This window comes from Grammomys surdaster, unplaced genomic scaffold (assembly GCF_004785775.1).
Source record: "Grammomys surdaster isolate TR1022 unplaced genomic scaffold, NIH_TR_1.0 239, whole genome shotgun sequence".
NCBI lineage: Eukaryota > Metazoa > Chordata > Mammalia > Rodentia > Muridae > Grammomys > Grammomys surdaster.
Window position 1 is genome coordinate 1,995,816 of NW_021604684.1, and position 12,640 is coordinate 2,008,455.

Genomic DNA, 12,640 nt, shown 5'->3' on the forward strand with positions numbered 1-12,640 from the left:
TGTCTGTCTGTCTGTCTGTCTGTCTGTTTCTGTCCCTGCCTTTCTCTCATTTTCACACACACAGAGTAAATGAAATTTAAAAAAATAAACACTGTTACTGTGTATAAATTATAAAATAAATATTACAGAATTTCAAATGTGAAGATTTTTTTAAAAGGCATTTTAAGTGTCAAGTAACTCAATCTCATACTTACAAATTTTAAATTTCTGCTCAAAAATGACAAATGAGGCATAATTGTAATCACTTCCCATAAAGACTCTGGTACTAAATTTGAGAGTACATTTCATAACAACCCACCTGAAGGTCCAACTTCCACACTCATTCTAAGCTTCCTTCCTTTACACACACACACACACACACACACACACAGATTCTAACATTGATATTTCAATTGGAAACGGAACTATATCTGAAGCTCATCTTTTGTAGAAGTCTGCATCACCTAATTTAAAAGCATTTTCCAGATGAATCACAGCAGCATTTGTATCTAACACCAACAGCAGCAGCCTCCACTTAAATGCAGAGGCTGACACTTATTATCTCTCACAGCACCATGATATCCCCATAGTAACACGGCAATTTGTAGCCACTCTCAAGAGAGAAAAAAAAAACTTTTACAAAATAAATGAATGAACAACTAAGCAAATGAGTACACGGAAATTTATCATTCTTAATAACTCCATCAACATATTCACGTCCCCAAATTAAGAAAAAAAATTATGTCGTTGCGTTATCCCAAACTCCTCAACATTCTTTCAACAACCAAGACCAGAATTCTCTTAACACTATAAGAGTACATATTGTGTAAAAGGAAAATTGTTCTACATGGGGCAGAAAGATAAAAGAATAATAAAAAGGTAATAAAATCATGGCAGAAGAAAATTAACCTAGTAGCTAAAAGTAACTAGCTGATAGTTGTTGAGACGACTCAGTGGGTAAAGGTACTTACATCCCAACCTGAAGAGCAGAGGTTGTTCCTTTGGACACACCTGATTCCAGAATAGAACTGTTTTCCTCATTCTCTGGTCTCCCACACGCGTGATGTGGTACTTGTACATACATACATATACACATACATAAGTTAATTAATTCATAATTTAAAGTACAAGACAAATTGCAGATCAGAGATGAGAAAAGCATTCAGTGGTTGGTGCATCAGTTAGTGGATGAAGATGCCCAAGAGAGCAGTTACCCAAACAAGGACCAAAACCTAAAACCAACAGTGTTTAGGCTGACTATACCGCTCAGTGAGTATGCACAAGAACTTTAGTTCAAATCCCTAGCATGGCTACTCAACAGTACTCTGGGGAATGGAGTCATGATGGTCTCTGGGGCTAGCTGGCCACCAGCCTACCTCCAGGTAAAGTATCAGACACTAGCTCAAGAAGAAAAGGTACAGAGTAGTTCCTTACTCCGATGTCCATGGACCACTCACATAATTTCACACACACACACACACACACACACACACACACACACGAGACAATCTTTTCAAAATTAGAAGAACAGATCATGTCTGAAAATGTACATTTGATTTTCAATATTGTTAGTACCTGATGGCCAAAATCTACAAGTATCCTAGTTTGTTTTCGATTGTTACGATGAGCATAACTGAAAGCGATGTGGGGAGGACAGGGTTTATTTCTGCCTTGTAGCTTACAGTTATAGTTCCATCATGAAAGAAAGGCAGGGCAGGAACCCAAGGTAGGAACCCAAGGCAGCAATGAAGCAAAGGCCACGAACAAATGATTCTTAAGTGGTTTACTCTCAACTGCTCACTCAACTTATGTTTTTGGTTTTTCTGTGGGTTTTGGGTTTTGGAAAGGAGGTTTTCGAGACAACTCCGTGTATCCCTGACTGTCCTAAAACACACTATGTAGAGTAGGCTGGCCTCGAACTCAGAGATCCACTTAACCTCTGCCTCAAGTGCTAGTATTGAAGGCATGCACTATCAATCACACTTAGCTTTCAGTTTGCTTTTCTATACAACTCAGGACCTTAGGCCCAAGCAGGGCACCACTCAAGTGAGCTGGGCCCTCACTGGTCAATCATTAATCAAGAAAATGTACCACAGGCTTGACTACAGGCCAATCTTCTGGAAACATTTTTTTAAATTGAGTTTCTCTCTTCCCAGAAGACCTTAACTTGTTTACAACTGACCAGAATATCATCAGCACAGTATGGAGAGGCTTGTCCTCCCTGACCTGAGTGAGCTGGATTCTCCCCAGCATTCTCATGAAACTAGAGAGAATCAACTTCTCAAAGTTGTCCTCTGACCTCCACGCACACACCCACGAACACATCACTAGTACACAGTAAATAAATAAATAAATTTTAAAAGAAAAGGTTTCACTGTGAGATGTAAAACATTTCCAGTATAAACCCTTTATTGTTTTTAAAGGGGGGAAACGATCAAGAGGATACATAAGACCACAAGAGAAGTTTTCAGTGTAGCTAAACTATTCTTTTGGAAGATGTTGGATTATGTTTTTGTTTTTTATTCTGTGGCATATGCAGCTGTTCATCAACAAGTTCCCCTTAGTTGATCTCAACCCACACTTGAGTCTGTGGCCATTTCTAACTAGATACACCTGCTACATTGAGTGTGGTCACAGAGGGACATTGTCATCTCTGACACTTGGGGAGAGGGTTGGTGGATACATACATATATGCATTTTTTTCCCTGCTTGTAATACAACTGTGATAGTTCTTTCAAAAAAGAATGTGGCTATCTCACAGTTTTGTTCACAGACATCATGTAAGTTTGGGCTGAGGTAATACTATCGTTGGGACAGCGTTTCAAATGTACTCGTGAATTACCACATGCCAACCACGACTAGTACATTTTCCTGCTAGCTCTGACACTGGTGATGAGGATGGCACAGGCAATAAAGAAGATGAAGAACCTTTGCAATATTAAAATTTTTTAAATGTGTAGTCTTTTTCTTTCTGAGCAGGTGTAACATCTCCTGAACTATGTTGGTGGGGCTCATATTGCATTTTGTAATTTAAGAGATGGGTTTTAAGACTCTATCATGTTAGAAGTATGAATTGGCTTCTTAGCAACAAACATTAGAGAGAGAGAGAGAGAGAGAGTGATTGATTTCCAGAATTTAGTTTGATGAAAAATTTCTCCAGAGGAGCTATCATTTGGGATCAAGAAAAAAAAAATCCCTGTGTAAAGATCATAGGAAGAATAGGAAACTAATTTGCATTAAAATTTTTGAAAAACAAAATCTTCCAATTTCCACACCCAATATTATCATTAAGAAATTGTGATTTTGGAAGGCACTGGGTTATAATCTGTTACACCCCTTAGGAAATTCAAATTTAGAAAAAAAAAAAACAATAAAACAACTGACATTTAAAGCATGAGAGCTGTGTTGTGTACCTAGATGACAGTGATTCCACGGCAGAGCAAGGACAGGACAGTCTCCTGGAATGGGCTCTGTACCTGGCTCACCTTGCTACAAATTTAACCCCTAAATGCACATGTTACCTGCTGCCCCTCTTTGAGGACCAAAATCTATGTGTTCATGAAACTTTTTATCAGTAGGTTCCACTGGTAAGCAATAAGCTTTCAAAACCTAAAATTAAAAAGAAATGCATTTCCATTGATTTAAACTTCTGCGAGGTGTAGCAGCACCAGACAATAACCTCAGCGTTGAGGAAGCCCAGGAAGGAGGATGAAAGTTCAGGGCCTGCCTGGGCTATCTGGCAAGATCTTGTTGATTTAAAAAAAAAAATTTCAAATAAACAAATTTTTTAAACTTATATGTGGTCATGTCTTCTGTAAGATTTATGTTGATTTTATATGCATGTTCTATGTTTTCTTGTTGGGTTACATGATTTGGGCACATCTTTCTTCTTCAAAGGTTTTTCATATCCTTACAACTGCCTAGGAGGGTTGTGAGCTTAATGTGCATTATAAAAACTATCAGATAAGCCAACGGCCCACATTAAAATAGATGGCTCAATAGTGACCCGGGTAAACTAAACATCTTATCTCCGTTGCCAACATGCTAAAACCCAAAGGGCAAAGCCGGAGAAGCTATGCTAAGATCTCTAGATGGGGCATAAATAAATACATCTTTTTACCCTTTACCTACCCTACCTTTACCAACCCTACCTTTACCAAATTTTACTCAACGTAAGTGACTGTAGAAACACTTACAAAGGATGCTAATTTGCATGTTTTTCATGTCTTGCTCTTCAGCATCTTACAGAAAATGAAAACTAGACTGTCCAGAGTTATCATTTCAACATTCTGGGTAGATGCTCCATCCTTTACTAATTTTAAACTCCTTTAAAGACTATGTAGTTAAGTCCCTGGTTTGCGAAATTTGAGATTAGAAAGCTTCCATTTGGAGGTCTTGCCATTCAGCTAAGTACCCAAAAAGGGAATGTTTAAATTAATGGAAGATTAAAGCGAGGAAGAACATTCTAGAAGGTATTCCATAATGGGGCTCTGTCACCACCTTCTCTATTTTATTGAGAAAATAGTCTGTTCCCAAGGGGCTGAAAGTTTATATTCCAACCATCAGACAAGTTTAACTATTCAAAGTTAAAAATGTCAGGGGGAAAAAAAACTCGTAATGGAAATGCTGACACGCTATGCAGTAAGCACGGGCAGGTGCCCTGCCACCAGGGTCATAATTCAATCAAGCTGTACTCTGACGTCATGTGTTACAGAAAAAAGCCACATGGTTTATGAACAGCACCAGAACCCCCGAGATTAAATTACAGCCCTGATATTTAATCATGGGCCGTACTATGTTATTTTTTATAACACAATACATTTTAACAGTTATTCGTCAACTGCCTCAGCCAAATTAGACCTTGCGATGACAAGCGAGCCAGATTATAATGCCCATCCAGCACCATCTCAGTTTTGTTATTTTTTCTGAAATGGTAGACTATATGTTTATTTGTTTTTTCCCATCGCAAATATATAGTCAATAACAACTGAGAAGGTCAGACCTTAACTAATAGCAGCACAGCTGCTGCGTCTAGAAGGTTGGGACATATGTATTCTCGTCCTGTGTTGGCTATAACCTACTGTATGATTTAGGAAAGAGATATGTAACCCTCTCCCAAGATCTTGATACTTTAATCATAAAATAGTGAGCATCTCTAAATACTTTTATAAGTCTAATTTTCCATAAATTATCTACTTGCAAAGACAGGGTGTGGTTATCTTTAGGGTTCCCTAAGGATGAGAGTATAAAATTTTAAAGTGAAAAAGATGCTTCCATTTTACAAGTCACCTAGAATAACTGATCAAAGGGGTATCCTACCACATAAGAATGTAGAAGCCAAAGTTTCCAGAGGCAACACCATCATCAGCAAGTGAAACAGGTTCTTTACCCAGTAATGCACAAATGCTGCCACACGTGTGAAGGGTTGTTTGCAAAACAAATCAATACAGGCACATCCAACAATGGACTGCAGCTAATAAACTGCATATAGTAATTACTACCAATGGCAGTCTAGAAAGTCACTCATTACATGTTAATTGTCACACACAAGTACAAAAGCAACCATCTGAACAACTGAGTGGCTGTACCTTTAAATAAAATACGTTCTTGTGGGCCTAAAATCTACCCGCAGGAACTAGTTCTAAACACAGCTGGGTATTTGATATGCTGATTAACTGGGCCTTTATTTGTTTTTGAAATGAAAGTAAATACGGCAACCTCTGCAGTAATTTTGCCATGTCTGGTGGTCTAATACAAAGAAATGCGTGTATCTGTACACTTACATACATTACTTTCAGCAAAGTGCTAGCCCATCTTCCTGAAAGACTAGAGTCACTTACTTGTCTTATGTCTCTCTTAAGCATAGAGTTATGATCAAGAGCATCCACCCAGACACCTAGCTCACACCGAATCTAAATGGGTCACGGATCTAAATTGGGAAGAGGATAACTTCCGTGTAAACTTAGAAATTTGGTGGCCAATTTTGAAAATTTTAATCAGTGTAATTAAGAAATCTGTAACAAAAATAACCTTTCAAAAAAGCCGATAATATGCTTTCCCTTCTCTAAGACTTAGCATGATCTAATTAACTTTGAAGAACACCTGGTCATAAAAAATAGCTCATAAAATACAAAACTAAGCAAAAGGGGATGCTGCTTCTCCTACCTGGTCCTCATTTAGACATTATGTCTCTATAAGAATCTGATTTAACCTGCATACATATAGATTCTAAAGGCTTGGCCAAGAACATTTTGGTTCAAGACTTGTAAACTGAAGAACATTTCAGAACACACTCTGTTCCTTATGAGGCAACTTGAGATCTGTTATCTTGGTTTATGGGAACAGACCTCAATAGCATTCTGACACCCAAGCATCGTGACCACAGGCCCGAGGCCACCAGGACCCAACTCCGCACCCTGAACAAAGTTGCAAATTCCCAATATAAAATGAAGTTTACCATTAGAAGTAAATGTTTGATCTGTAAAGCTTACAGAATTACTTTGTTTATCATACAGAGGGAGGCGAAAAGGAAAGATTTTAAGCTCAAAACCAAAACAAAACTGCTTATATGACAGTCTTTCCAGCTCCATGATTCTAACCATTTAAGACAGATTCAAGCAATTAACAGCATAAACTTTCATTACATAGTTCTCTTATATATGTTTATGTGACTTCGCTGTTCATCTGTTATTTAAGTGATTTCCTCATTACAATAGTAGGGGAAGGATAATTTGCTGATGTTGTCAAAAATGCTAAGCATTTCAGTCTCAATAGTTCTTGGATCTCCGTGCTTGTTTAATGCATTTTATTTACTTAAGTTGGTGTCAAATAGAGTACCCATTCTCCCTTCTGAATTTAGAAGACTAACACTTTAAGCACACGTCTGGTAACAGACATATCAAAACCTCCAAAACTATTCATTTTAGGGACACAGGTTGAAGTTAGGATTATAGAGCTTGAATTCCATTAAAAGGCCTAACAATGAACTGCATGCTGGTTTATATTTAAATATAAGAAAGCTTTATTTGTTCAGATATTAATAGGTCACACTGGGTTACTGCAATTTCAGATCTGATTATTGACACAAAAATAATTGAAAATGTCTTCCCTGGGACCCAAATAGCTGCATACAGATTTCCCATGGGGGAAAAAAAAGAAGCACAACTTTTAAAATAACCATTCTATTTTTTCTGTAAAAGTAATGAGATAATATGAGAACAATATACTAGCTCATATGGAAATCCATCATAATTTAAAAGGGTAACTTAATCTGGACACTGAGGCAGAAAAACAGTGGATATGATTTGTAACATTACCTTAAATATGTTTTTTTAATGCTTTCTACTCTAAAGACCATAAATAGCATTTCATACCAGGCTTCAATATTATATTTCATAGCTATATAATCTTGAAAAATATGAGCTGTCTGGCTCTTGAAGCCTTTGTGTGGGCTGGTATGTGTGCGAATGTGAATATGTGTATATGTGTGTGTGAAGGGCTATAAAGATTTGTGTCTAGGCAGGCCTGAATTTAAACTTAATTTCATTACTTCTTGCCTTGTGAACACATGGCTGACTACCACTGTGCCTCAGTTCCCCTGTTCTATGAATCAGGCATGTTGATGTTTGCATTCACTTGTGTTCTTGAGAGGATTAAAGCTAGACTACATACACAACACAGAACCCACAGAAGCCATGTTGGTCTGTAGCATCACACTCTGACTCCAACTCGGCACTCTGTCCAGCACTCCTAAAGGAGCACAGGGGACACCAGGCAACCAATAAGCTAAAACAGAGTTCCAAACCTAAGCAAACTGCTCAGAGGGCACTTAAGCAAAGCACTTCCAGCGCACACAGCATATCAATCCTTGAACCCCATTATGGATGACAAAGGACAGAAAAAAACAGTGGTAAGTCCAATGTGTTATTTCCAATAAAGGGTTTTCCATGCCACAGACAGCAAATCAAAGCTGATTTTCAATACTGAGGATGGACGTTCCTCACCTGCAATCTAGAGTTCCTCAGCTATGTACTGGAGGTTCTAGGAGTTAATTTGGGGCTGACCCCAAAATACAGAGAGTCTAATACAACCTGCCTGATGCTACTGTACTTTTCAAAATCTATTAAGCAGCTCTCTGTTGGTGCAAAAAAAACTTTTATAACCACCATGATCATCTGTACCAGACTGGGATGCGTACTGCATACACATACACACACACACACACACACACACACACGAAAGAAAGTAGGGAGCATCTCCTCTATAACACCTTGAAGAAAAACTAATTTCCTCTCCACACCAACAAAAGAACTCATACCGACACACAGGTAGAAATGAACACAGGGTGTGAGCCACTTCAATTTTTTTTTCCTCTATCATATAAAATTGTCCATTGAGGCAGATTTTTTCCTTCTCCATGACTTTACTCAATCGACATATCATTTTGATGCCATGGGGACATAGGTAAGCTAACATACATGGAAACCAAGAATTGTTTCCCCCTTTCCAAAACTGGCTCAGCAGAGCAATTCGAGATGCTTTGACCCTACTTTTAATTGCTTTAACACCAGTGGGTTTGGCAACATTTACCAACAGCTGAACACCTAAGAAGTAAGCAAGCACAGGGGAAGAAGCCTCCACGTTTGAACTAAAGGAGCAAGCTGTAGCATCCTTCACAGACTCGCTGTTCACATGTGCTCACAGATGCCAACAGAGCTAACCTAACAAGATGTTCACGGTCGTATCGTTTTAGTAGGTCAACTTTAAAATCATTTTTTTCAAATGATGTCAAACTCTAGTGTGTTTATCTTTTGTTCCCAAAAGCCTCAAACATAGTCAAATAAACTACACTTGTGCTATATCAGGAAATAAAACCTCAACTTACCCTAAAACACAGATACTTTGTTTTTGGTAACTCAGTCTTTTTTTTTTTTTTTTAAGTGAGAACAACTTTCCAAGCACACATATGGATGCTTTTAGTTCATGTTAAGATCACTGATATAACAGATATCAGATTGCTTTGTACACATTACCATACAGGTTAGAGCTACCCCTTAAACGTAATCCCAGAGCCACCAGTTAAGGTCATGGCAGCTCTGGTCTACCCTGGCTGAACAGTTTTACTGCATTCTGTGGAACACCTGCAAACATCAAACAAAAACTGCTGGTCCTTTCCTGGGTTGACAAAAGCCTTTCAAGTGAAAAATGCTCCCCGGGAATGTCAGGCTGGAGCTCAGGTTACATTCCATTCACCCTAGCAGCCTTACCCGGTTCTTCTGGTGGTAGGAAAAGCTATGTTTGTGGAATGAAAGATTAAAGCAAATCTGGCCACACTCTTTCCATTCTCAAACAGAATATCACGTATTAATGGGATCAACAGCTATTGGGAACTTGCAGCATGAAATATGACCAGACCTCACTTAGGGAAGAAAAAAAAAAAAGCACTGATTTTTTTTTTCCAAATTGGACTCATTTACTTATAGTCTAGAACTCTCTTTCCTGAATCTAAGTTTCAAAGTCATATCTGAGTCCATTCAGGAAGGTAAATATAAAACTTAAAGTAACTTTAGAAATAATTCCTCTATCCAAAGTTTCCTAATACATGCTCCCAGTTAAAGGCCAAAGTGCAGTTTTTATAATTTTTTATGTTTTAAAAGAGAGGTGTCTCGTATTGTGTAGAAATGTACGCCTTGTCCTGCTATGCCTTAACTGATGCGGAAACTAACAGTCTGCACCCCTTGTACCTCAGTCACCATCCTCCTGCACCATAGGAATGCACTGCATTTCCATCAGGCAGGCAGGATAAAAGAGCCCTACACTTTCTACCCTTACAAGGTAAACATCTGGTCCTGAAAACTACACCACTGGTACCAGGTAGCTTTAAAGCTCAGCACCTTCAAGATAATCTCTGCATATTCATTAGAAATAGCCTAACAGGTCATCATGGATAAAGTCTTTTTCTGGGATTATGGATACATAAACACAACCCACACACAAACACAGATACACCAATACACACACAGAGACACACACACACATCAAGACAACAAACACACACAAACACACAGACACACCAACACAACACAGACACACAGACACATCAACACAACACATACAAACACAGACACACCAACACAACACACATACAGACACACACAGACACACATCATTGTCTGATCAGCTATACGTTTTGATATGTGACTATTTGCCAAATGAGTTAGTACATATTCAAATCATCCATCCTATACTGTCTACCAACACTTCAACGTTTCAACAAGGACTTTAACTGAGCATGAACACAGAACATGAGCTGAATAAAACAATTGTCTTTTTAAATTTAACATATTTCATACTTATAATTTGTCTTAATAAATTAAATCACAGCTAAAGTAATACATTAGATTATTCCAAATGTGTCCATCATTACAAGTGCAAACAGTATTTTATACTAACTCTGAAAGGAGAACTCTGGGCCTGCCTGACATCTACTTTAGTCAGATTTCAACTATACACACATTTCTTAAGTCAAACATGAAGGAAATTACTGCCAGACATAAGGTTAGTATTTTGATGATGTCTACAGGAAGCACTAACTTGACTACAGAACACATTGTCTTCATCTTTACTTCAAGCATTCATATTAACATTTTCTGTCCTGAAAGCTACATAGAGAATACTATACAGAAATTTGTAATATGGAATGCTAATAGCAAATTTTTAAAAATGGAACCAGAAACAGGGCTCAAACAGTAAAGCAAACATTTTGTCATTAATACTCTTAATCAAAGAAGACCCCAAAATATGCTAAGGTAAAATTATAGGAGGCACCATGTATTTTTTGAATCATGTTAAAGAGAGAAAAATCCCCTAAACTTATGGAAGCCAGTAGGAGTAACTCACATAGAAAACACCAAGTTGTAAAAGACATTATTTGTATAAAAATACACAAAGTACACAAGTCATCTAGCTAAACAGATTTCTTTGGCTCTTGTTGCACCAGATGAAAACAAATATATAAAAATGATATCCATAGCTGACAGACAAACACACTAGCATCTCATAGCTATAAGATGTCAACATTTACCAGACTGACTTCAGAGCGGTGCTACCTAGTGGACTGTTATATACCATGGCCAGAACTCTAACATCCTGCAGCTGCTTGTGAGGCATCAATGAATTTAAACCCTGGACTTAAAGGACAGCAGGCAACAATGTATTGACTCCTTATTTTAAAATGGCTGGCTTTAAAAAGATAAAGCAAAAGAAACAAACAAACACATCTTACAGAAATGTCACATTTTCAGTTCCCACTTTTAATGAGAGATACTCAAAAAGCTAAAAATTCCTCCTCAGATGCCAGATAATCACTGTGCACACAGATTCCTTTGTGAATACCGCGGCCTTTTTGCAGAAGCATCACCCAAAGAAGTCTCACGTATAAAACGCTAAGTCTCTCCAAATCTGCTACATTAAATTCACTGCATAAGTCAATGATAAGGGAGAGAAAACAAACAGCTCCAGCATCCACAAGATAGTTTAAAGATAAATGAATTCCTACTTAGCCTCTCAGGCTAGCATGAGGCTATTTACAGACTTGTCTGAAAAATTAAGTGCCGCTTTCTTTAAAACAGTTAATTGTACACAGGACCTAATAACTGGCATTATTTCCCCTTTTATGAAAGTCAGATTTTCCCCCCTGTATTTTAAAATAAGGAACATGGATTTGCCCACATGTTATTAACATCAGTCTTACGCTCACATGTTTAATTACAACCATATTTTTAAAAATCAGGTTTAACTTGTGATGGAATTCTGATACGGGTTTTCCTGCTTTAGAAAATAGGTCTCCCTTGAATTGGGAAAGGCAACATTCTGGGTAAGTTTGTTGCTGGTGGGTAATGAAATAACCACATCATCCTAGGTTAAAACTCAATGACTTCTTTCAGAACACTTCAACAGAGTCCAAAAATACACAAAGAGCAAATAAACAACTGAGAACACTGAACTTCACACCAAGAAAAGAATTCACGTACTTGAGCCAGTAAAATGTCCACTCGCCAAAGAAGTTGGTCCGTTTTTCCCACTGCTTACGGGAGGCGAAAACATCTAAAGGAAACAAAGAGATGGCAGAGTTGAAAGGAAGACATTCGTGGCATCAGAGTTCACCAAAGATCTCTCACACTCTTGATAAATAACTTAGAGTTAATGCTAAGGCTTTATTTAGAAAAAAACATATAGCCATCCAACTTAAAACTAAACCAGGCACCCCGTCCCAACCTCCTCCCCCTCCATTACCACTGTTAGCTTTCTCCTCGGGTGACTTAGATTGTCAGACAGTCCTACTACATTCTGAACACAGTCCCCATGGCATTATCAAGACATAGATGGGGGACAGCAGCCTTTCTAAAAAACACTAGTTTGACAAAGGAGAAGAAAAAGTTGTTTTATACTTGGACATAACATAAATGTGGCAATATCCCTTTCCACCCGTTACAGGACTTGTCTCCCATACATAAACCCAAATCAAAATCAAAATGCCACCTGCAATAATTTCTCACTTCAGCTCAAACATGAGAGCAACGCAGGCAAGTCTCTCAGCCCCTCTCTCTCTCTCTCTCTCTCTCTCTCTCTCTCTCTCTCTCTCTCTCTCTCTCTCTCTCTC

General features: G+C 38.1%; 1 protein-coding gene across 5 annotated transcripts in view; it reads right to left on the bottom strand.

Annotated features, from left to right (window-relative positions):
- Positions 1 to 12,640, bottom strand: part of Tcf4 (transcription factor 4) — a 341,691-nt gene that overhangs the window by 326,485 nt on the left and 2,566 nt on the right. For all 5 annotated transcript variants that reach the window (XM_028774176.1, XM_028774173.1, XM_028774174.1 and 2 more), the window contains one exon: positions 12,012 to 12,084. In XM_028774176.1, coding sequence (XP_028630009.1) covers positions 12,012 to 12,084 — 73 coding nt within the window. The remainder of the gene's footprint in view (positions 1 to 12,011; positions 12,085 to 12,640) is intronic.